At 34.7% G+C, this 27,294-nt stretch overlaps 1 protein-coding gene across 1 annotated transcript in view; it reads left to right on the top strand.

Moving 5' to 3' along the window:
- The window catches only part of FMN1 (formin 1), a 138,453-nt gene that overhangs the window by 42,239 nt on the left and 68,920 nt on the right, over nt 1-27,294 (top strand). The window contains exons 5-9 of the mRNA XM_083863276.1: nt 2,065-2,215; nt 11,733-11,820; nt 19,639-19,700; nt 21,844-21,932; nt 26,535-26,664. Coding sequence (XP_083719402.1) covers nt 2,065-2,215; nt 11,733-11,820; nt 19,639-19,700; nt 21,844-21,932; nt 26,535-26,664 — 520 coding nt within the window. The remainder of the gene's footprint in view (nt 1-2,064; nt 2,216-11,732; nt 11,821-19,638; nt 19,701-21,843; nt 21,933-26,534; nt 26,665-27,294) is intronic.

The raw sequence follows: 27,294 nt of genomic DNA, 5'->3' as shown, positions 1-27,294 counted from the left end.
AGCAGCAGTTACCAAGATGATAAATTTAAACATTTTAATAAGTTAAATTATGTTAGTATACATGGCTTACATAACACATCATAGTATTATACTGCTATACAATATATACACACAGTATATTACATACAGTATTATATGTTACGATTATATTATATATTGTAAAACACTATGAATTTTTATAAATTATTTATTATAGTTTATTTATAGTGTAATAATTATATTTTATGAATTATGTAGTTATTTAACTTATTTACTATTGTAATAATTTATTTTCAGGTTTCTTTACCATATTTAAACACTTTTAAAGTAAATATCTGCAGTTAAGTGGATTTAAATATGAGTTTTATTTTACTTCACAGCTCTGAATTTATTTTGATGAGAAAATACCATTGTTCTGGTGTAATAAAACATTGTAAGGTGTTAATATTTTATATAAAATATTTGACAGGAACAAAGAAATTAGTGAAATGTCAGTTTTATATTCTTAGTTTTTCAAAGTTAAAAATAATTAAAATTTTCTGAAAATTAAAATTTTTCAGAATTGAAATATTTTGGAGCAGGAGGCTTGGACATTTTTGTTTTACTTTCCCAGTATTTCTTCAGCATAACTGTTTCATAGTGAATAGATAGTTGGTCCATAAATAAACTTTATTGTAATTCTTCCCATTGAATCAATGAAATAAAATTTTCCTTTCTGCAATAGTGGTGGTTCACCAAGCCTTTGCTAGGTAAGGTATAATTCATAACATTCCAGTGAACTGGTCACCACGTGTAATGGTCCAGCATTTTCATGGTCTTACATGGTATTACAACTGGAAATTTCTTCAAGGGTTTGCTGCTTAAATCAGAAGCTCTTGTTGCAGAGCCAGAAAGAATCCTTCATTTTTCAGTATTGCTAACATGATAACTAATATCAGGAAGAACAAAGCTGTGGAGCTCTAGTCATGTCCTATGACAAGGAATATGCTGGATCAGCAAATGCTAATAGAAAAAAATGAAAATTTTCTTAAACATACATGATAGTAGACAGTTAAATATGAAGTAGAAAAAAAAAATCCTAAATTTGAAAAAAACCCAATTAGTTCCTTTTGAATTGGTAGGTATTCCATTTTGTTGCATATTACATCTGTGTTTAGTGACATCAGCCATTTGTATTTTATAGTGGTTGTCAACACTTTTTTTGATTGCAAATAATTTCACTGCCTTTTAGTGACATCTGCTGGAAGAAATGATCCTACCTTCTACTGATAAACAGACAAGAATACTCAGAAGTTTTGTCCCACGTATTTTCCTGAAACATTGAAAGTTTGAAGCAAAGCCCTTTCAGAATTGATGGACAATGTTTGTAGCACTACATATTATTTTCACTTAATCCAGATAAAACTAGGGGATTCTGTAAACAAGCTCCCAAGTTGATCCAAAACTAAATTTGGTCTTGGAAGGCAAAAAAAAAAAAAAAAAAAAAAGATAACCCACATTTAAAATTTGCAGTTGGTTGAATGGAGCAGAATACTGGCTAGTCTCCCAAAATATAAGCCATATAATTACTCCAGTCTCTCAGAACTGCAACGAGGATAAATATGAGCATACATAATCTGTGGATAAAATTAAGTAAATCAAGTCCTATAGATATTGCCCCAAATGCTCTTAAAATATGCTTGAATAAAGTTTGTTCACTATTTGTTGATATTGTTTATTTTTACAGGTCTAAATAGATTACTGGGAATTTCTCAAAAAAGCTGACATTGGAGTACTTCTAATCCTAGTTGAAGTGGCAAAAATCTCTTGACATGTATTTGCACAAGCTGCTGTTGTTGCATAGAGAATGGTATAATACGAATGATGCATTTCGATAGCCTAGCAGGCATGGACTAAGTAGCTGAAATGAGTAACTAAAACTAATAGAAAAACTTTTTGACTCCTTACAAGAGCGAGGTATAAGAAAGGAATGCTCTTTGTGATGCTTTGAGTTTAAATCTATGATGGATTTTTATGTATTATGGTTAGATCCATTACAGTTTCTCATAATGTTTAGAAATGTTATTATTACCTTTTCCTTTATAGGAAAACTGCTATGCCAACATTATGGGAATCACTGGAAGAACCTGATATACTTGACACTACAGAGTTTGAATATTTATTCTCCAAAGACACCACTCAGGAAAAAAGAAAACCATTATCAGAGACTTACGAGAAGAAAACTAAGGCCAAAAAGGTATGTATTGCTTCCTTCTTTGTCTTTTTTGTTTGTTTGTTAATGTTTAGTCTTTTGTTTTGAGAAAATTCCCTTTTAATTTTTAGAATTTTTTGTAAATGAACAAGAAGGAAAACTATGGATCACTAATTCAGTCTCAGTTCTCCTGCTTGGGAATGCAGGGCTATTATGTACTTTGGCAGATTTTTGCCTTTGATAATGAAAGTTCCACATCCCAGTGACGCAGAAAAAATACTGTATAGGAGAATAGAATTAAAGTTCTAATTTATACCTGAAAGTGCATATCTGGTATTTCAGGCCATTATTTGCCTTTGAGCTGATTTATAATAATTGCCTGTCATTACTTATTAGAGCAAACCTTTCTTCTGCTAAGATTAATTTTATTGGAAAAATAAAAGTTTTAGCAACATTTTGAATAAGGAATGCCAGTTCTTTTTTTCCTAGTATAGCTAAGGTGTTGTGTCAGGAAGGGACAGGACAATCATGCCTTTAATGGCCAAACCTACATGCAGTAGCTGTGGCATTGCTGTAATGTAGATATTGTCTGCTTCAGATATGATCCATTACAGAGACAGCTGGCACTTGTCAATTGGGATGTGCAGATAGGAAAAAGAAATGCCATTAGTAGTAATTGCTGCCAGAAAAATTCTAAACTGAGCAATAATCAATACTGTTTTCCTAGAACAGCATGATTACACATCAGAAACTACTGAAACATTTATTGTGTTATAAATCTCTTTGAGTTTACCTGCTTGGAACCACAAGAGGGCACTTTGCATGTGGGCTGTGCCTGCTACCTTCAATTTTATAATAAATAGAACGTGAAACATGTATACATGTTGGTGCTCTCAGATCTTTCAGAACATCTTTGACCACAAATTCCCTGTATTGTGTCTTAATGCAACAGCTAATGAGAAGTATCAGTAAGGTTGTAGAATTTATAGAACTCAAATTCATGTGATGCAAAAAGTAAATAATTTTAAATGGGTGGGGGACATGCTGGCATTTGCAAATACACACCAAAGAAATAATTGTTACAGTCCTTCAGATATTAGACTGAAGTTGGCCCTGAACATCTCTGTGAAAAATATTTTGAGGTATTTTACTTGACAAATGGTTGAAGTGAATGTGATATGTGGCAGCAGCTGTATCCATAAATTCCATTAGTTCACATATCTTACACCTTCTCTCTAATACTTATTTTTATGTTCCATTAATTTACCTTTTCCAGAAGTAATTATGTAATAGGAAATACAGGTTTCTAAAGAACTCTGAAGAATTTAATCACTCTAACTTTAATGAATTAATATGGGCAAATAGTTGCCTATTTATTTCAAAATCTCAGTAATTAAGCGAGTATATCTACTTCTCCAAGGAGGTGACAGCAAACCAGGTAGAGAATTGGACACATATACTGAAAGATGAATTTGTGTTTTTCCTTTTCCTTTGCTGCTTTGTAAACTAACTTATTTGTTTGAGCAGCATGGTTTTTTAGTGATCTCTCTTGGCTTGTCCAAAATTGAATTGGATAATACTCGCAGAACATATTGATATAATAATAGGCATTATTTCTTGTGATCAACCACTGTATTTTCATACAAAGACATCTTTTTTATTTCTATCAATGTTTTAATTATTCTGCTTTGTTATTAAAGGTAAAGGTACTATTTTAAGACAATGGATATTTTACTGAAATTAATGAAACTAAAAAGGTTCCTTTAAAGTACTGTGACAAAATACAAAAATTAATTCCCTAAGAAATAAATTCAGAATTACATGTATTGCCATGTCTTTAGTTTGGAAAACCAATGGGATTGTGATGATGGCGTTCCAAACCATGGGAACTGTAGATTTTTCCATGACAATTTATAAAACTTGTGGTCAGTAGTGTGAAACATTCCATCATTTGGTCAATTTAAAAATTAAAATTAAGTCTGCTTTTAGAATTCAAAGAAAGTTTTAATTGAGTTTAGAAGCATTTTCTTACAGTGTATCCTGTTTTTTCACCTTTCTAAGTTAAATGACTCATAGAAGCAGCTGAATGTTTTTACAGGCAGTTGGCCTTCTTAGATGCTCCTGTGTTTTCCTTTGTCTCTCTGAAAGCCCAGATGCCCAAATTCCCTTGCCCCTGCAGTAATGGACCTCAGAGGAAAATCTGGAGTAGGATGAAGATAAAAGACAAAAAGGCTGTCTTAATCCTCATGGGACACAGTCCCACAGTTTTAATGTAGAACCTGTACCATGGACCCCAAGAGGAGAAAGAGGTGGAGACCCCCCTGTGCGGGGGATTTTAAGCCCTAGGGAAGAGGGGGAGGAGGTCTGTTGGCCAATGGGGACTGACCCAGGGGGAGGTGACACATAGGGGGTATCAGGTGAGGGAGATGCAAAGATTGATGGGAAGGTGCAACCAGTATTTTGTGTATATATGTAACAAAAACACCCAGTGCAATGTAACAAAATGAACTAACTACTTAGAACAATACAACACCCAGATATCTGCAGGCTGGCTCCAGTGGATCAGTCTTGGTGGGCTGCAAATGATAAAGTAGTAGAAAGGTGTTTTATTAACTTACAGAAGGGTTTATTAGTAGATAATAACAGAGTGCTCCTGTAGATCAATAGAAAGCTGTCCATTTGGCTGGTTTCATTTCTGGTTTCTCCTGCTTTTTTTGGCTCTCAAAATTTCTTGCCTTTTTTCTAACAATTATATCTACTAGGGTTTTAGCAAGAATATTTTTCTTTGCTTTAGTACATAAATTTCTGCTGGTCTGGTCTTAAAAATGGTACCAGCATCACATTATAGGGGATTGTATATTCTGGTTAAAGATGCTTTCTGTAAACATTAAGAAACATGACTCTTACGAGGCTCACATATATAATATAATTACAATATAATATATGTTTTATAAAATGAAAATACTTATAATATACTATATATACTATACTTATAATATAATATAAAAATACTTATAATGTATCAGTAATATTCCAATATATCATCAGTAATATTTCTGTTCATACAGATATATACTCATTGTCGAAATAGGAGAATACACTGAGGACTCTGTGGACTTCTCTGCTGGTTGTAGTTACCTTGGTTTTTTCACTTATTTTTCACTTATTTTTTCACTTATTTTTCACTTATTTCTTGGATAGCAGATTACTAACTCTGCCGCCACCACCTATTTATGAGAGGCTTCAAATGTACTGAAGTAGATCCTTCAGAAGGCATTCATGTATCTGAGATCTGGTCTGACAGACAAAGATAAGCACAAAGCTAATGCAATTAATGAAAGGTTAATATAATTAAGGATATTCAGCTACCTAAAGAATAAGATGGGATACAGCTGGCTAACTGACTGGTAATAGTTCAGCAGAAAGAGTCTTGACATTATAGTGGCCCACAAGAGGAACAAATCATGGTGCTACTAAAAATGAAAAGCAGAACTCTGATCAAGAAGTATTGCTTGCAAGGCAGACTACTCAGCCATGTCTCAGTTAAGAACTGCATCCAGATTTAGGCACTACAAGCCGTTATTAAAAATTTGTTAACTGTAAAGAGTCAAGAAGAGGAGGAATGATGAAAAGTGAAGTAGTCTCTAAGGAGAGAATCAAATTATTATGATTGTTTAGTCTAGAAAGGAGAAGGCTGATTGGGACACACAGTGTAAGTGTAATCAAGTGCATGCAGCTGCTGCAAAGAAAAATTATGAAAAGCTTTCTAAGAGCAAGAATACCAAAGGAATGCAGAAAAATTTTGGCTAGGGAAATTGTGTTTCTGTATTTGGAGATCTTTAGGAAAGTTTGTTTACAATGGTACACATATAATTGATAACTGTCTGGAAGTGCAGAAATGCTGTGAATGACGTTTTGAGTGCCTTTTCAGCATCTTGACACTGTTAAACAATTAAAGGACATAAAGTCCACTTTCTGTCCATTGTCCTATGGATTGAAACAGCTGGATATATTTTTTTTCAAGAATGGAAACACTTTCATGATTTCCAAATTTGTTGCATTCATTCCAGACGGAAATGGCTTATTGGGTTACATTGATTTCTAGAGGCTTCTGACAAGTATGTGGGGGAAGAAAGGAAGAGAAATTAAGAATCTAAGCAGCAGTGGTAAAACAACTTAAAGGACTGCATAGAAGATGATTTTATTTATTTTTAGAAATATAATAACTTATTTTGGAAAAGTATAGTACATTCACTTGATAGTGATACAATGTAAAAATAGTATAGGTTAAGCGGAAGTCAGGTGTACCTTCCAATACACAGATATATACTTGAAGATTTGAAGTTTGTTATGGTAATGCTTATCTGGGTTTAGAAGCTCTGCAAACTGTGCTCATGCTTCTTGATCATGCAGCCCGTTGGAAAATGTAGCATCTTTGGAAGAACTTTAAATTTTTTTCCAACTGTACGTCCTCTGAAATAATTCAGGAAACTCTTGTTCTTGTGCATTTATCTTCTCTGCATGTATGCAATCTTTTATTTAATGTTCTACTGTATTATGTGGATAATGATAAAAATTAGTATTCTGAGGTTTTGATACTATGTCTTAAGAACAGAATTCATTTTTTCTGATTGGTTAAGTCCCCATAATAGAGCAAAATGCTATGCAATATATTTAAATATTTAAAATATATTTCTCCTCTCATAAAAATGTTTTTAAATTAAGACTAGATGCATTATAATCTTATATGAAGTAATGTAATGCAGTAAATATTTGAAGTTGATGTCCATAAAATGGAGAAAAGATGATTTCTGCCTTTTCCAGAGACTCTAGGTGGATAAACAATATATAGAAGGAGTGCAATTTATTTCATAGTTATCTTATAATTCTGAAGTGGTTGAATGTGCAGCAGGAAAAGTTCAAATTACTAGAAGAAAACAAAAGTCCCTTAGCACCTGAATATGAATCGAATAAATAAAAGACATAAGCTATGATACTCCGTGATCTTGAAAAAGAGATATTTAAAAAAGATTTCTTTGCTGCAGTTTTTTTCGTGTGCATTTTTTGCTCCATCGCTAGATTTAACACATAAATTGAAGTTTTATTAGTTTTTCCAATATATTTGAGCACTTGTTAGTAATTTATCCTCAAAAACTCAAGTATTTTCTAGACTTTTTCAAGAAACAGGATAGTCGGATATTTGTGATGCCACTCTGTCTTCATCTTACCAAAAAAAATGAGTAAATGTCAAGTAATTTGTGTCAGGTGTATGCTCCAAATGAAAGTCCATCAATCATTTTTGGCCCTTTAGTGCAATGATTATAATTTCAAAGACGCAGGAGGACATTAAAGATAATGGCTTTTCTGTTGTCTATTATCTCTAAAAGACTTCACATAATTATTAACATGTGTTCTCATTTACGAAGAGTGTCAATATTTTGAGTGAATTGCATTTTTTTAACTGAAAGGGATATGCCTGTCAGCAAGTTTTTTGTCCATCTAACTAAACGAGGAATTACAATTAATAAATTTTGTGTTTCCGCAAGAAGGGCAGATATTGCAGAAAGTGTTGGAAGTTTTGCAGGATTGAAACACAATGACTGTCTTCAGCTGTCTGCATAAGATAATAAACAGTGTTCAGACTTAAGCAGAAGTAGTAAAATGCTGGTGCGTGCTCTTCTGAGGCACTCTCACTTTCTTTTTATATTTTATTCCGTGTGGAGATAAAAGCCTGGCATTCCTTGTTTATCACAAAGCCCTGAAGTCATGTAGAATATAGAAATTATCCAAATTATTTTCTGGTTTGTCTTATTTTTGCAGTTCTGATAGGAGTAAAGATATTGAAATAAGTTTCTTACTAGCTCATTTCATACCTCCTATTTGAACCTAATAAATTGCCATTTGTATATACTTTAGAAAAAGGCTAAAAGTAGTGGTATTTTCAAGCTAACAAAATTGTAAATAGACTTCAAAAAATATAAAGCTATGGTTCATCCATGTCGAGGAAAACAAAGTCATATTTGGCTCTCCCTTGAGTAGGAACATGAGAGAGAATGTCTAGTCTTAAACTTCTGAAATTTCATTGGAACTCTTGGAGTCTTTCTGCAGAATGGCTTGAGGAGCAGTTTGGCTTCTTGTGTAGGATGGTCTTCCTGTGTTTGAACAGGGTTTCAGCAATCTACTCATAGGTCCAGGCTGTTGATTTGCTGTAAAAGTTAGTGAGTGGGGATGGAGGGGAATGCTGTAATATGCAGGACAGCTTTTTACCTTATGACTTTTCTCAATACATTTCAATATTATGGAAGGAATCCATGCACCACCAGGAGGAAGGATTTAGCTTGTAACCACTAAAGTAAACTGAATCTCTTCAGATTTCAGCACCAGTAAGTGTTCTGGACAGAATGTAGACTTTGCAGTTAAACAAAACAGTAAAGTCTGTTGTATAGTATTTAATGAAATACATTTCTGGCTACATTAGAGAAACACCTTCTAATGGGAATGACAGAATAATTTATTAATGTATTCAAGTTTTAGTATCTCTTCACTTTTTAATTAGATTGTAAAGATTTGAAAGATGTAGATGAGACCGCTTGTGTACAGGAAATCGGCTAACCTAATAACATTAAAAACACTTGGGGAAAAAAAAAAAACCACAAAAAGCAAATAATGCTATGGATCAGTGAAGTAAATGAATTATCACCAGCAGTCACAATTTTGTCACTAAACCAAAAGATACTGTATCCATCACAACAATACATTCATAGTCTGGAAAAGCAACAGGCAGCTGGCAAACCCCACCACTGGTATAACAGCATCAGCTGGTGTCAGCTGGGTTGTAGCTGCTTACCTGTCACTGCCAGTTACAAGCAAGTCCCAATATGCTGGGAGGTGATTTGTCTTTTAAAAGCATAGACTAAATAGTTCAACATAGTCTTTACAAACTTTCCTTTTATTTGCCTGACATTTTTACTGAACTGAAAAAGTGATGATTTTTTTTTTGTGTCTCCTTTCTATTTGGAACTCACACACATATATAATTCCCCCTTAGTGAATAACTATCCCCCTTTGCCAGAATAACTATCATTTGGGACAAAATTACTGTCTTTGAAAATGAATTCTCGGTTTTACTACTGATTATTTATTTTAACTGCAAAATGTTTCAAGTTCCACATTGATTCTAAAAATCTATGACAAAATTCCAGTATAATACTTAACTTTATAACTATGGGTTTGAAGTAGTTTAATGCCCAATTTGAGCTATTCTGTTGTCATGGTCCTCCATTTTTGCTCCCTAATGAATAAAGTATTAACCTTCAGTTACTTGGTTGAAGCTATTTCAGGTAGTCTGCATCTAGTTTGATGCCTGGTAATTGTGACCATGTGTACATTTGTCTAAAATGCATGTGAACATACAGTCAGTTGCAGTTTTAAATCATTAATCATTGGTTAAAGTTTTAAAATTATATAAGGCTTTCTTTAAGGGTTTTTTTCACAAATCATTGGAGGGGGAGGTCTTGCTTAGTCATGTGAACTAGTTTGATCATATATGGAGAATATATTAGCACTTACTTCAGTGGAATGATTTCAAATGTCATATTGTCTACAACAGCTGTAGTCTGGAAAGGTTTTGCCTCAAACTAGGCATGTCTAATGGGGTTTATGACAACCTCTGAATTTGCCCTGAACAAGGTCAGCTTGGAGGTCAGTGAATGCTGTACAAATTGCATACTGCTCAAACCTGTAATTATCCCTATAAGAAGTTAATGTGCTGCAGAGTTCAGCAAATTCATGTAAAGCTTCAGAAATGACCATGATAAACCAAGCAGTTACTTGCATTTGCTCAGAAGAATCAGTCAACAGGATTTGATGCTTCCACAGCGTTCTTTCAAGGTAAATTGGAGGAAAATCATCTTGTCTGCTTGTGTACTGAGGAGATAAAGAGCCTGAATTCTTTGTCATTTGAACAAAACATTTTCCATAGTAATAATTTCTTAATATCCATCATATGTGCTGTACGTGTAGGCAGAAAAACCTCTCAAGATAGATTTTTTTCAAATTTTGATAAAAAATAAGCACTATCTACTTTCATTTAAGTTCACTGTTGAGTACCTACAAGAGGGACCTAAAAGATCTGTCAGCTATGAGAGCGTGTATTGCAACTTGAGCATGCATTTTCCAATTTCATTACTCTAAATAAGAACTAACTTCTGATTTTCATGTGAAAATATCAGTATCGTTTCTCTTCTTCCTCTATTTGTCAAAAAATTTAGTTTTGTATAGATGAGTGTCTAAGTATTTTCATAGTTAAATATTTGTAAATCACCTAAAACACAGGTAGGAAGCATTTTTATGAGTTAGTATAAATTTTGTCAGTTAACGGTCTCTAATGTGAGCATCAATAAAATTATTCCAGGAATAAGGGATAACAATTGCTTTAAGTTTTTACTTTTATTCAATATCCAAATATAAGTACCATCTTTAAATATTAAAATTGAAGAAATATAGATTAAATAAGAACCCTAAGAATATGAATTGATTGAATTGAATAACCCTAAGAATATGAATTTAGGGAAAACATAGCTATTAGTTTTAATTTTGTGTAGGAATTAATATTTTTAATAGTTTTTGTGCATCAACACTATGAAGTAAGCCTTCTGCTTGGATCTGAACATTTTGTATTTTTGAAGAACTTGAGTCTGTATTGCATTTTGTGATGTGCTTTTGTCACATCTTCCTTATGAAGTAAATCAAAATCACAAATACCAATAGACCAGACATTGTGGGAATTTTTTTTTTCACATTTCTAACATCTGAAGTACACTGATCCCCTTCTTTATAACTAATTCCAACCAGCCAAAATAGCAATAAGGTTTCCCTTCCTCCTCTTTCTTCTTCTTCCCTAAACTGACATCAGAAAGGGTTATTGTCTGAATATCAGTATATTACACTATCAAATATCCCAAATGTGAAAATATCCTGAAATCCATGTGGAGTGTCAACAGTGTGGAATAAGCACATTCAGACATGGCAAAAGAAATACTTTGAGGAGTGCTTAGAGTTCCAGAAGTAGTGTTGAGAGGACATAAAAAGAAAATTCTAATTGAAAAATAATTCCTTCTTGGTCATGATTTGATTCTTTGCTGAAATAATAGACATAAGCCTGTTCACACTGAAATGTAAACTACCAGACAAACTGAGGACTTTGTGATGTACTTAGTGTCTTTAATAGTACTTAAATATCATTTAAAGAAAAAGTGGGTAAAAAACATATTCCAGAATAAATATTTGATGTGCCTTTTTATTTTCCTGCGTAATAGCATCTTACAAGTAAGAGGTGATGTTCTTTAGAAGACTTGGTGAGAATTCAGTCTTATAATTCATTTGTTAAGGTGCATAGCACAAAGATGAAATGAAGATCTTACTACCACATTTAGTTAATAGAAGGGTTTGACGTTAGAGGAAATATTGAATTCAATTCACAAATTAGCTTCTGTTATAAAAGTGACTGAATCCTTTGTAGAGCATTCCCTTGATCTCAGATAATTTTGCATCCTCTTTCTAGATTATCAAATTGCTGGATGGAAAACGGTCTCAAACTGTAGGAATTTTAATATCAAGTTTGCACTTGGAGATGAAGGATATTCAACAAGGTAAGTGTTTCTTACACCTAATAAGTATTGTACTTGCATGGATATTTTATCACAGCCCTCAGAAAATTTCTGACAGTGCAAAATATGTTTTGAATATAGTCTCCTAAACTACCACAAAAATCATTCTTCCAATATATTCCAGTATATGTAGAAGTATATTATTTGCTTTTTGTGGTTTTTTAGGTGAGAAAACTAGAATTTAATTTAGATACAACTCCTTCTGTATCTTTATAGTTAGCATAACACTCTCAGTACAGTATTTTCATTTTCCTCCCCTACAGTTCCTTGCTTTTTCTAAAGCAAGTCGTCCACCAACGGAATTAAATGGAGGGCTTACACATAAATCTTTTGGGCTTCAAACATGCAGTCATAATTTTTTTTAATATTTACATTTTGCTTCATTAACAGTATAAGAAGATTATCCCAAACTGATGTTGCCATGTAAGAATCTGCAAGAGAATTACTGGATGGCATTTTACAAAGTGTGGGGCTAGTCAGTTGTAAATTCCATTACTGGTAGAAATTATTTGAGTTTGCCAATACAGCTGTAGAGAAATAGAGATTTTTCAGAACACTGGGGTAATTGAGAGTCTGCTTATGTTCTGGATTTAAAAAGATATTGTTTAAGGATATTGTTTATTTCTTTTTCACATTAAGGAAAGGAAAATATTCACCATTTAAAACAACTGCTGGAACAACTCAAGTTGATGTCTCCTTTTTTGCTATTGTTTTCCCTCCATCACATGCAAATACTGGGTAGGGTGTTGAGATGCTGCTGGCATTGATTATTATTAATTTCAAAAGAGCCTTTGAGCATCTAGCACTTTAAAAGCACAAGGGCTTACAGATGTCTCTTGGGTTGCAGAGGAATAAGGAAAAGAAGGAACAACTTTGTGCCTGCCAGTATTGTGTGAAAGGTATCAGAATGAGATGGAAAAAAACTGCTATTACTAAAGGTCTGAATAATTTGCTAGAAGAAATGTCAGCAGCATAGGGGCAGGATAGAAGCTTTATTACAAAAACTGGGTAATATTCTTAAGGATCTTCAGAGATGGGTTTTATTTTCCATGCCATGATGATCTATTAAAATAGAGCATCTCTATCTCTCTCAGTTGTTCACTGTACTTGACTAGTTTTTGAAATCTTCTGGCCAATTTATATCAAATCTAAGAGAACATAATGACCCAAATATTTGAGTATATATAGAATAGCATTTTTAGCTTGAGTCAGCAGTGGACTTTAGAATCACATATACCAGTTGTCCTGTTTGCTGTGTTTGTGTTGCAGAGCAGTCTCAGAGTGCACAAACATCCTTCAGAATCAAATTTAATGAGAAGATGTGCTTTAGGAGCATGCCATCAGTCTCCATGTATAGTAGGCTCTAAATTCCCCAGGATCACATCAGAGATGTTTCAGGGAGTTTTAACTATGTATAGTGTGAACTGTTGCTGTCTACAAATCCATTTCTAAAGACTACACTACTCGCAGTTGTAGACATAGCTAATGTAGTCCTACAAGTTTAATGGAAATTAGTGTTGGTAGAAGAAAGACACCAAAACAAGTGCTGTCACTGAAGAAAAGTTTAGAACTCATCACCCTTTCTTGTCTGAGGTAGCAAATGACTGGCCTGTCACCACATGCTTCTTGCATATGGAAACAGCTAGGAGCTACCATCAGGATTTGGGAGTACCATTAGTGGAACTTTTTAAAAAACATACTAACAAAGCAGTCTGACTGATTCTAATCAAAATCTGTGTTCAGAGACTATCTAGGGTGAAAAACCAATTCACAAAACTCAGGGAAAATACTGTTCTGTAGAGAGGACCTTTAGAAATGTAAATTACTCTGAAGACAACAGTAAAATTATGCTTGTTTCTCTTTTAATGTCTGTTTATTCCATAGTATTTTGTTTAGTTTAAATCTGTGGGCAGTCCTGCCTGTCAGCAGACAAATTATTTGAAGACTGCTGTAATCAATGCACTGGATTTAAAAAAAAATCATAATAATATGCTAAATGGCGCATGGCAACATCTAACCAAAAAAAGCATGTAATCCTTGGGTCATGAGTGCCAACTTGTTGAGGGTTTATTGTCTTTTTAAAGGTGAAGTTGCAAAGAGCGACTTCTAAGAACATACAAATTAAGCACTCATCTCTTTTTTCATGCCAATTTCCATGGCATAATTCAGTACATGAAAAACAGGGAAAAGTTAATAGCCTTTGACCACTTAGCGAATGTAGAAACCTGAAGCAAAAGAAAGTCAAAAGTGAAAAAAAAAAAGTAGTTTTTATTTCAAGTTTTTATGGCCATGTTTGTTGTAAAGTCATATACAAATGAATGTACTATCTACGTATTATGTACTTATTAGTCTACCTGAGGTAGCAATTATAGAATACAGGTAGAGAAATTCTCAAATGAACTGCCCTGTGCATACAGATGCATGCAAAATTATAGAAAAGACAAAACAAGAGTAACCACAAGAAAAATTGCATCCTCCTTTAAAATAGTGTGAGATTTTTGCATCATGAGGATTATCCTCTTAAATCAAAGTACATAACTTCACAGCATATTCTGTAGATAACTCAGCAGTGCAAAACAAGCAAGTGACCATATCTGGCATCCAGATGTTTGGGTTTGCATTTGATAATGTGCCAGCCACCACACTTCAGGAGGGGGATCTTGCACACATGTTCATTTAAGAGAATGAAGTTCATCCTTTGCCAGATAAGTTTATATCCATACTGCTTCTGAGTAGAGTGTATGGAGAAGACAATGTAAAACTAAATCATTATTTTGGGTAGTGTTGGTGTTATATGATGCACAGAGAAAGGTGACAGTGTCGTGCTGCACCTGTCCTAATACTCAGCTTTTGGTTCAGTGGGAGAGGACAAATCCTAGGTACTTCAGTGTTCTGAGAACATTGGTGAACCTGGTCCTGGTGAGGGCAATAAATTTTTTTGTTAGACCACTATTAATATTACTCATTTCCTGAGCAGAAGAAGGCAGGCAGAAAATCTGTCTGACTCAGTATGTTATATAGAATCTGTATATTGAAAAGAAAAACAGCAATAATCAAATTGCACATAGGTTTGAGATTATTTTTAAGGCTGCTTCTCTGCATTTTCTTTAAACCTTTATGAAAAGGAATGAGGATCATTTGCTAGATAAGCTTTAAGTGTCCATACTTAGAGAAGTAGTCTCCTTTTCAACCCATTTCTGTCTTTTCCTATCATTGTTCAGCTGAAATAGTACAACTTGAGAGATAAACTTGTGGATCAACACTATTTGTGTGGCTTTGCTGTTAAAATACTACAACTCACTCCACAGTGAGGTATTTCAGTTTTGTTTGTAATGGGAAATGCTGATTATAACTGTATGTGAAAACACTGTGGGTTCTTGTCCCAACTTTTTATGCGGCAACATTCCCCTCACTGAGACAGTTCCAAAATAGTAGCTGGCAATAGCAGAGCGCTGGAAAACACATAATAATACTCCTTTCTGCAGTGTGTGCCATCTGTGCTGGCTTTCCATGAGCTACTGAGATCCTTGTTCAAGAGTTAACTGGCACAATTGTGGGGCAGCCCAGGTAAAAAACTTTTAGTTACAGAAAATGGCATGTAGATGTCTATGTTCAAAAGAATGTTTCTCCCAAATCCCTCCCTGCCTTCATAGTACCTGCATTTTGCCACTAAAATTGTAGGGCACCAGAACTGCTGCTTCTGTACACTGGGGAAATATTTCACTGTCAAATATCCCTGATTGCTGTCAGAGCACATTAATTAGATGGTCAGCTGGTATGCATGCTGATATATTTTCCATAGAACTACATCTATGAGATATGGTGGATGACATCAGATGCACAGTTAAAAGCTTATTGTACTCTTTGTGGTAGTGAAGTCCAGTATGCCTCCCCACAGAACAGCTTAAGACTTTGCTGCTACATTTACCAAAGCCCTAGTAGCTGTGCTGTAGCACTACAATGCTGACAGAATATAACCTCTATGTAAAAGGGGAGAACTTAACATTTATCCTTAGCATAGAGATTATTTCTAATGCTAAAAGTAAAGTGTCTGACTGGTTTCTTTCAACTTCGTGGTTTCCCCTTCATTGTCAGCATACAGGAGTAAAAAACTGGAGGAATGTGAACTGTAGATTAACCCAACCAGACTGATGATCAGTCTAATAATCATTCTGATTCAGTATTATATTAATAATCATCCTGGGATTGCTCTAATAAGAGCCCATAGAAGGTATATAAATAGGTTTCCATTGCCTTAGTGCAAGTTATGCTTTATGGCATGTCTAAAATGTTGTTCCAAAGTTGTGTAACTTTCCCACCTACCCAAAATATTACATGTATGTAATGTATATATTCTGTGTACTGTGCATGAAGTATAAAGATAGCTGCATACTCATCTCAGAAATTGGGAAATAATTTTTTTTAATTAAACGTTTTTTTCTTTTTCGGGAAAATTCACGACGTAGATTTTTATGAATCTGTTTTGGACATCCATTGTGTGTGGGTAGGTTACCATTAGTGCCAGAATCTTTTGTTCATGACTTCTTGCAGGATTCAAGCTTTCTTAGTCTTCTAAACCTCTATTGTGCCCATGGTGCTTCTTTATTATGTATATTTTTTTTGTGTTGCATGGCGGTTGATACTGGAGAAAACCTTTAAATAAATTGATAAAATATTTTTCAGAAGTAACACAGAAGGATTTGGATATTACAGGCAGTTTTGCCAAGTATGTAACAATCATTGTCTAATTGACTAGGTCAGTCACAATTTCATTTAAATTTCCCAATGACGGGCTGCACAGTCCCATGAAATCAAGCCTTACTCAACAGAATGCAGTACATAAAACAACTAAGTACTTCTAGGTCAAATAAATGTAGCTTTGGCAAACTCCTTTTATTTAAATAATGTACTTTTGTTTTATCATTTGGGAGCAGCTAAGGTGATTTCTTCGTATCTCATAGTCTAATTGTCGTATTAAATGGTTTGATACTGGTGAGTATATGTAAGCTCTGTCAGCAGAACTTAAACCCTGATTTAACCAAAATTTGTTTAGTAGGAGTGAGGCTGTATATCAGATTCAGCCTTAAGACTGTTGGTATTTAGACTGATTTAGAGGAGGTAAGTATATTTTTAATATTTAAGCTCAAAGTTCTAAAATTTATGTAGACTGCACACAGTGTGCTTTAAATTCTGAGCTTTTTTTGCATTACATTTTTAATTGATCAGAATATGTGAAAAATCTGTGCAGCAGGGAATCTGTTAGATTCATTTTTTAGAAGTTAGTATGTTAAAAACCTTTGGTATAAGTTTATATTTGAAATTCTCTTACTATGTAAAATGGAGCTGGCAAGTATTTTTATGTGTGCCTATTAGTTTGAATGCATGATCCTGATCTGTTTTTTGTCCTAGCTGACGGTTATTATATCCTAATGGGTGCAACCCTGCACTAATGATCCTTGTGTATATAAATTCTTCTTCTTGTGAGCAGACACCATAGGCAACATAAAAATGTTTGCCTCAATTTCCCTGCAAAAAAGGATCTCAGAAACCAGACTTGGCCAAGTAACAGATTTTTTAAAGGTAGAGGAACCCAATAAAATTACCAGCTTTTCACAGCATGACTCTACTTCCTTTTGACATATTGTGAGGTGTAGGTGAAATATTCTAACTGAACTGACAGTGTAAGGAAGACGGCTAACTAGAAAGCAAGATGAAAGTAAAAACCACCGATGATGATTGATATTGTAATAGCTATTAATTGTTTTGGAGCCTCTTTTGTAGATTTATGATACTTCAGCTATATTACTCACATTTATGCAGGCCAAGTATAATGAGATTTAAAGCAGTAAAGTATCATGGTTAAATTCACTGTATCGGGAAAAGCATTTTGAAAAACATACCAAGATTTGTATTAATTTTGATACTTAATATACATATGATTAAAAGTTGGTTTTGTTTTTCATAGAAGTTGGTTTTGTTTTTGTAACTTTAAGTGAAAATCAAAATAATTAATTTCTTTGATCTAGTGCAATGGGTTTTTAAAGCTGCCCCAATTCAAGCTAATTTACACAAAATACTATGAATGTATTGCACATGCCGTATTTTAAGAATAAGAAGAATATGAAGACATCTGTGAATTAGGGAATCTCTTCCAGCTTTTCAAAATCAATGCTTTTTTTTTAAAAAAATAGCCTGATCTTTATGAATTTGCATATTTTCATTTTTGTCTTCTGCTCCAACTGTGCATGGCATTCAATTCAATCAGTTTGAATAAAAAAAAAATGGGCTAAGACATTAAAATGTATAATGATGAAATAAAGGAGGTTATGTGGGTTTTGGCAGTACTTCTGAATTACTGGGAATGTGTCTTCACATACATTGACATCCATACAGCTGCATGGGTTGATTTTTAACTGCAATTGTCTGTCTATGCATTGCCAATAATAGCAGTACAGGTTTTATAGCAAGTAAATCAGAAAATATTTTTTGAGTATTTTATACAATCACATGCTCTCTCCAAAATAACTCATGTCATTATCTCTTAAAATTGTTTATTATTAATTCTGTTAAAAATGTGCTTTAGCAGATTGTATTTCATTAGTTTTATCACAAACACTTTTTGTTTTATCATGTCACTTCAAAGCAATGCTGATTTGTTAGATCTGATGATGAGTACAGAAATTTGGGTAACAGAGCATTAAAAACTTTGTGATTCTGGGGCCATTTTGGTGACAAATACCTGGCTAAAATATTCAGCTAGGTTTGTAACTCTTGATATTTGTATTAAAGTGAGTTTTTATCCAACTATTTCCTGTCATCACAATAGGTCTGTACATAAAAATTTGGCTATCACTTACATGCTTTGCATTCCTAGTATAAGTCTGAATTGCCTCCAATAAGTTGTGTTTTCTATATAGCTCTGGATAAGTAAATTTCTCCTTGTAAGCAGATATCAGAATATGCTTAAATAGGATAAAAGTTAAACCACAAGGGGAGGTTTCTAAACTCAGTATGTATATTGTTAATCTTAAAAATTAAATATATTGGACTGTGAAACTAATTTTCCAAGACATTTTCCGTCTCTTAAGTTCTTTTGAAATTTTATTGGATGATACAAAAGGTAGTGCAACTCTTGGAACTGTCTTGCAAGAGATAAGAGATAATCTCATAAATTCAAACCCTAAGGATTTTTCTTTAAACAAAGATTTTTGTCCATCTTTACATTTGGTTACAGTCTTGAGGGTTTTGAATCTTTCCAGTTAGACAAAAATGGTTGGAAATACTGCTTTTTTCATTGATACTGTCTCCTGTGTAATTCTTTACTTCTAACCTAGGTGTAATGTCAACAGATGGAATCATAATTGACAGGCAGAATTTTAAAGCATTCTAAATGTCACTGGACCTTTTAATGAAATTAATTAGCCTGCCACAGAGAAAATTTACTAGCCTGCTGGTTAATTTCACAATGTAAAATCATGGGGTAGGTGGGAGAGCAGGCAAAAGCTTATTGCATTTAAATAATTATTTAAAGATGTGTGCCTTGCCCCTTTCAAACATGGATTGCAAGTGCAGCAAGAGTTTTTAAAATTCTCTAAATTCGTAAGCAGTCAAAGATCATTTGAGGAAATATAATACAGTTGAATTAAAAGTTATCAGATAATAGCTAACGATATCTCACTGGTTATGTGCTTGATTCTTTTGGGATTAATGTTGGAACCCTTTGGTACATTTCACAGGGAAAAGAATTGAAGTTTAAATTTACGTTTTCCAGTGTCTAATTTGTGTTTGTATTCCATACAGCTATACTGTGTGTTGATGACTCTGTAGTAGATCTGGAGACACTGGAAGCCCTGTATGAAAATGTAAGTAAAGGTGGGGTAAAAATGTGGCTAATCACCACAGTATTTCAGACACAGACTTTAGGTTGCTCAGGGAACTAGTGAGTAAGGTCCCCTGAGAAAATGCTTATGAAGGTAATGGGGTCCATCAGTGCAGATTATTTTTCAAAAACCACCTCATGAAGGGCACAGGAGCAGGCAATTCTTAAATGTAAGAGTTCAAGCAGATGAAGCAGAAGGTTGGCTTGGCTGAGCAGGGATCTTCTTTTGGAGCTAAGGCAAAAAAAGAAGGTGTATGCCCAGTGGAAGCAAGGTCAGCTGATGTGGGGGGAATACAGAGGTGCTACTTGCCACTCTAGAGAGAAAATGTGTGCAGCCAAAGCTCGGTTGGAGTTGAAGCTGGACAGAACTGTGGTGGACAATAAAAAGAGGGCCTTTGAAATATGTAAATGGAAAAAGGCAGTATAAAAATAACATCAGCTCGTTACAGGATGAGGATGGCTACTTCACAAACAGAGACATAGACAAACATAGACAAAGAGATGTCTAATGCATTCTTTGCCTCTGTTGTCAACACCAATGATGGGCTGAAGGGCTCCCAGTGCCCTGAGCCGGATGACCATGACTGTGAGATTAATCAGCTCCCAAGCAACTCTGAACTTGTGTGGGATATGCTGCTCCAGCTGGATCCCTATATGTCTATGGGGCCTGATAGAATTCATCCAAGAACATTCAAAGAGCTAGGTGATGTCATTATCAGACCTTTTCTTGATCATTTTGGAATGCTCTTGGGAATCTAGAGAGGTCCCAGTCAACTAGAAGTGTTTGGACAATGCTCTCAGGCACATGGTGTGATTCTTGGGGTGTCCTGTGCAGGGCCAGGAGTTGTACTCAACAATCCTGATGAGTCCCTTTCAAATCAACATATTTGGTGATTCTATGACCAGTTGATGTAATCTTTTTGGATTTCAGTAAAGATGTTGATGCTGTCTCTCACAGTATCCTGTTGGATAAAGTGTCTTGTTGGATAAAATATTGGATAAACACATCCTGTGATGAGTGAGCAACTGGTTCATGGATCAGGCATAAAGGGTTGTAGTGGATGGGGTGACATCAGACTCGTGACCTGTCACTAGTGGGGTTCTGCAGGGCTCTATCCTAGGCCCTGTGCTCTTGAACATCTTCATTTACAACTTGGACACGGGACTGGAATATGTATTCGGTAAGTTTGATACCGATCCTAAATTGGGAGGAGCCATTGACTCCCTTGAAGGCAGAGAGGCCTTGACAAATCAGAGGCTTGTGCAATCCCTACCTGCATGAAGTTTAAAAAAGACAAGTGACAGATTTTGCACCTGGGATGGAGCAACTCTGGGGAATGAAACATTGGGAAAAAACTCTTTGAAAAGGACCTGGGGGTGCTGGTCTGTGGCAAGCTGGACATGAGTCGCAGTGCCCTGGCAGCCAGGAGGGCCGAGTGTGTCCTGGGGTTCATGGCCAGCTGGGCAAGGGAGGGGATTGTCCCCTCTGCTCTGCCCTGGGGCAGCCTCACCTTGAGTGCTGGGGGCAGTTCTGAGAGCCACAGTATGAAAAAGATACAAAGTGTTAGAGAGCATCCAAGGAGGGCTATGAAGATGTTGGAAGACCTTGAGGGGAAGACATACAAGGAGCAGCTGAGGTCACTTGGGCTGTAAACCTGGAGGAGACTGAGGGAAGGCCTCATAGCTGCCTGCAGCTTCTTCATGAGGGGAAGAGGGGAAGATCTTCTCTTTGTGGTGACAGTGATAGGATCTGAGGGAATGGCCTGAAGTCATGTCAGGGGACATTTACATTACATAATAGGGAAAGGTTCTTCACCCAGAGGGTGTTTGGGCACTGGAACAGGCTCCCTGGAGAAGTGGTCACAGAATCAGCCTGACAGAGTTCAAGAAGTATTTCGAGAATACTCTTGGGCACATGGTGTGACTCTTGGGGATGGTCCTGTGTGCTAAATGGCATAAAAGGCACTGATGGAATTTATCATAAATCTTTAATCATTGCTCTTTTGCATAGTCCAGATATTTCTCAGTGAAAAAGCATGATTGTTGCTTGCAGGCAAACAGATAAAGTAGTAATTTATTAATTTCTTATTAATTAGTAACTAATTAGTTTATATTAATTCACTCAGAGAGCACAAAAGGATGAACTGGAGAAAATCAAGCAATATTATCAGACTTCAAAAGAGGAGGAACTGAAGCTTCTGGATAAACCAGAACAGTAAGATTATTTTTTTAATAGTTTGTCATTATATAATGTAGTCCTTTGAATATATGTTGAAAGCAGTTTTGATGCGCAATTCTTGGTAATTTTGAGCTTTTCTAAAATATAAACTTTGTGTATTTCAAGGCATGATGTAATAGCTGCCCTTATCACAAAACTTTCTTCAGACATGACAAAGTTTGCTACATCAACTTTGACCACCAGAACTGATAAAATACATAGCCTTGAATCAATAAGAATTTTTGTTCCTATTCTCCCGTTTGTAAAATACCTATCCTTCTCTTAGAGCATTTATAGCTTAATTAATATTACATAGATCAGGACCAGGCTGATTTTGGTTGTTAATTATTTGAAAGAGGTGCATGAAGAGAGGGTATGGGTTGATCCTATGGCCAAAGACATCTTTTACACTCTGGTCAAGTTCCCTGGAGTCCTAAAAGACTGATGCCACAGTTCCACTCCTGCAACTGTTGTGGCCAGTGACAACTGTTAGGATGAAAAACTTAAATGTTGTTCCTTCTGTGGTAATGCACCTTAGACCAATGTGAAAGAATCCTTCAGAATTCATGAACAGAATGGTAATCCTGAGTTCTATTTTTGTGTATACATTTGATTTCAGGTGTTGGCCAACCAGTGTTTTTGTCTTTTGCAACTTCACTGCTTTTTTCTTCTGTACTCTTATCTTCTTCAGTCCTTCCTTCCCAGAGGCCTCTCTGTCATGTTGTTTCCATTTCCATTTTGTTTGTTCTTGTCTTTTCTGCTGTCTCTGGTGTAAGAAAGGGTAGAGGGAAGAAGAACTGAACTAGAGATAGTATATGATTGGTTAATGTCAGAATTACTGTATTTTTGTACCCTTTTTCCCATTAAAATATTGGTGCTGAAGAGCAGATTATTTTTTTTTCTGCTTACATGAGATAGCTAAATACTTATTTGTGACTGCACACTAAGGAATAGGCTAATATTAGGAGATAAGGCTATTATCTTACTCTTGATGAAGAGAGGCTGTTGTTCTTTAGTCAGCCTTAAGAAGACAAATATCTATAAAGTTTATATACTAGTTTACTTTTGCATCCCATATCCATGGCTTTCATTGCCTTGGCTTGGGGCGTAAGGATACATTGTGTGGCTAGCTGATGTTTTCCAGAGCTTGAATCTTTGGCAGTCTGTTTGCTGTATATCCAAGTCAAATAAATATGAATGCATTTTGTCTTCTGGAGAATACGAATCTTGTAGAGCTCTGGGGTTATAGGAGGTTGTCTTTTTTGTAACTTATAGTGGAGTGAGGTTAATCTTAATTAAATACAAAGTTGGATTTATACTATCATTGTTCCATAATTAAGAACTGTAAATAAAGCAGTTATGCCTAGTGGTTCAGAGTGAAATAGTAGTATCAAAGAAAAAAGCTATTTTTTTATCAATTATTACTCAGTGCTCTTTCTGCAAGTCTTAGTGTATCCCATTTTTACCCTATAATTAAATTACATAGGTTAAGAAAACTAGCTTTTTAAAAGATAGCTTAAGGGAAAAACAATTTGCTTTATGCACTTCCATAAATTTTGTTGGACCTTCAAAATAATGTGCTTTCTGAAAACTCAGTAGATTACGTGCAACCTAACTGCAGAACTGGAGATTTGTTGGAGCTGTGCTTTACTTATTAGCTCCATAAAAGGTTAAAGACAGGATTTGTATGTGTGATTAAAAATATTTGCTGTAGGACATAAGCCTCGTATATTGTCTTTAATGAGGGTCAGAACAAAAGTGTAAATAAAATAATTTATCAAATGGCTGCACATACTAGTAGTAGTCATTCATGTAGTGAAACCTTAGATTTGAGTCCACTGGAGTCTAAAGAAGACCCTTAACGTACTTGGATTACCAGACAAATAAAAAGCTTTAGTGATATCACTGATGTTCTTCTGCACACATGGTTCTTATTTGTCTTGCTCGTATGTTAAATTTGGCACAAACTGTAAGCATGATGGCAACATAACAATACCCTGCCAAATTATGTTTCATGTTAATAGCTGTTAAAATGCTAATATTAATTGCCACATTAAAGATTTATGTGCAAAATTTGCCATAGTTTGGGGCTTCGCTAGCAGGATGCAGATGCTATAGCTATTTTCCAAGAGACTCCATTTAGTTGTGATATATTTTCTGTATAGGCCTCTCCACTGAGAAATAAGTACTAATAAAGGAAATAGTAACAAAATATGGTACTGGTTGGAATATAGTTTGATTCAGGAAATAGGTAGGAATTTATAATCGCTGTCTGAGTAATACCACTTGCTTCTCTTTGAAGACAACTCTGGTTGGACTTCAGTTTGAATTCTGCTGTCATACTTAGAACCTTGCAGGATTAGATACACCCTTTTCCCAAAAAAATGTTTCTAAATTTTGTATTCTTCAAATGCAGATAAATGCGATCTGAAAATTAGTTTACCTCTTTAGAATCAGCCTTCCTTGTCCATCTTCTGCAAGAATGCTTTCTCACACTAACACCATAACAAAATGCCTGGCTTGAAAGTTCTCTCAAGTCCTTAACTACAAGATTCTGGTAGGCTAAACGAGTTTTCAAGGAAATGCATTTTTTATTTATGGTTTCTGAAAGAGAAGATTACGATGTACCTCATGGAGGTGAACAGCATATTTTCCATATTTATTTTAGGTCACCAGAACTGTAGTAATGAGAAACCCATCCAAAAGCTATGTCACAGCTACATCATCATTGTTTTAAGTCACACTCATACTTCTCTCAGAGTAAAATTGAAATAAGAATGTTTCTTTTTCTTCTTAAGTCTTATCCATCTGAATTGGTGGTTTATCTGTGACAGCCATAGTTTCATGCTATGACTTTTTGTTTAGTAACTACATTTGTATTCGCTACGATTCTTCTTTGTGACAGATTTCAGTTCTAAGTGTTCTGTCTGGATATTTACTTTGGATACTCTGAATTCCAGAATCTGGAGACATCTTTTTACACTGATGCTCTTTAAACTCTCGGCGCAGTGACATTGTATTCGATAGTCAGCCATGTGGGAAATAGTTCTCTTTCCACAGGAAGGCAAGAGTATGTGTCATTTGACTTTTTAAATTTGAACTTTTTAATTGTATGTATGTTAGAACTTTAATGAAGCAGTTTGTTTTTTCTTTCCTTTGTTTCTCTCACACAAAGTGCAAAATACCCTCTTTTTTTTTCCTGGCAATACCATTCATTCCCAATAGGAAGCATTTTTATTAATACCAGCTTGGCATTTCTTTTTTCCCACTTCTTAAGTCTAAGAGCCAAGCTGGGCCTCCCTGATCCTTCTCTCACAATAGTTTTTTTCATCAGGCAAGAAAGAAAAAGAAACAAAAAAATGGCATTCCAATTAAAACATAGTATTCACACTAGCCGCAGGTGAATTCTGCTGATTTTTTAAACAGTCGCTATGTACTCAGCAAAGCTGAGCATGCATGAGAAATGTATAAAGCAGATTTAAACATACTGATATTATTTATTGTAAAAAGAAATAATTTGGGAAAATGGGATGTATTGGCTTAAATGATTAAAATAAAGTTAAGAAGAATTCAAGCTAATAAATTGAATACTGTATTTCCCAAAATTCGGTGTGGTAGAAAAAATCTCTGGCGTTGCATTAAGGGGAATCCAAGGGTATCTGTAGACAGGAGATCAGAAGAATGACGCTAAACTAATGTTGGAGCAAAAAACAAGTTTGCTTCTGGATTTCAAGCTTGTATATCTCAGAAATCTTGAATTCAAAACTCAAGAACAAATTATTGTTATTATATGTTGTTATTATAAGAAATGCTAAAGCTTCTTGTATTATTAGCCAAGCTCTTATAAATTGATGAAAAGGGGGAATTACTCATGCCTTTGGGATGTTTTCATTTTGTGAGGTCTGAATTACAGTTGTTGAATGTGCCTCTATTTATTTTTATTTACCAAAGAGTTAAAAGACAAAAAGCTACAATAGAGTCATGAGGAATATCTACCTGTGAGGACAGATACAGAGCAGATGAAGACTTAGTAACTTTGCTGAACAGCGACTGAAGGCAGATATGCTCTGCAAGTATTTTGGAGCTAAATACACAGCTAGGTGTACTCCCATAAAACATGCTGCTAAATGATTGAAAATGTGGTGCAAATTAGAAAAAATCGATGCTGAGATTCAGAAGAAAGCTGTCAGCAGACATTTTACATTATGAAATAAATTTGTGGGAATATATTGAGTTCTGTATTTCTGAGCACATTTTTAAGGGAAACAAAACTGCATAAGTTAGTACATAGGTAGTGCTATGTTGATTTACCTTTTTTTTTTCCAGTGAATGATTTTGGTTTGAGATTCTTCTGTTTATTACTGTGCAACTATGATACTTAATGGACTGATATGACAATGATTATTGCCTTTTTATTGACACTAATAGGATTTTTAATACATTCTTAGCATAAAGAATATAACAATTATAAATTCTGTCAGATTTGATTCAAGTAGGAAAGACTGCATGTATATTTCATGACACTGCAGGCTTTGATCCATTATGTACCGCACTGGGAAGAATTATAAAGATTCATTGATAGTCCTTTCTTCCCCACAGATTTCTCTATGAGTTGTCTCAAATCCCCAACTTTGCAGAACGAGCTCAGTGCATTATCTTCCGGTCGGTTTTCTCTGAGGGGATAACATCAGTGCACCGGAAGGTAGATATCGTGACTCGTGTTTCCAAGGTAAGTCCTAATGAAAGTTAAATTAAAACTTAAATATATTTTAGAGTATTTGTGTTTCTTTTTTACCAGAAGCGAGGAACCTTAAACCTGGTTACTGGCTTTTTAGGAAATAAAGCTGTAGTAAATTTTTAGCTGCCGAAAAGAACAAAAAGAAGAGGGAAGCAGGAAAATTAATTGCGTGTGATTCCCCATGGAGTACATAGAAATTTATTTGTATTTAAATGTTAGATTTTTATTACTTTGCCTATTAAGTAGTGTAGTAGATTATCTTCATAAACTAAAAATTAAATATAGTACAAGCTTAGTACAGGGCCTTGCAAACTGCCTTTTATTTGCATACCATTGTTGATGTCAACAGATGCTTGTCATGTTCATTAGTTTACTACTTTCCCATGGCACCTATTAATTTCTGTAACCGTGATACTGCAGAATTTTTAGTAGGGGACAAAATTCTCCCTAATATTTCCATACTATGAAAGACTAAGGACAAGATTTTTAAATTATAACAAGTAAATTATTAAAAGTAGAGCAAGGTAAAAATTAGGAGAGAAATTAAATAGTGGCCTAAAGGTCTAACATCCTAACCAGAAAATGTAGTAACGTAGTTAATTTTATTTTTTTTTCTAATTT

This window comes from Zosterops lateralis (assembly GCF_965231275.1).
Source record: "Zosterops lateralis genome assembly, chromosome: 6".
In the NCBI taxonomy this organism is placed as follows: Eukaryota; Metazoa; Chordata; class Aves; order Passeriformes; family Zosteropidae; genus Zosterops; species Zosterops lateralis.
Note: the sequence above shows the minus strand (reverse complement) of the source record. Positions and strands in the feature narration are given on the sequence as shown.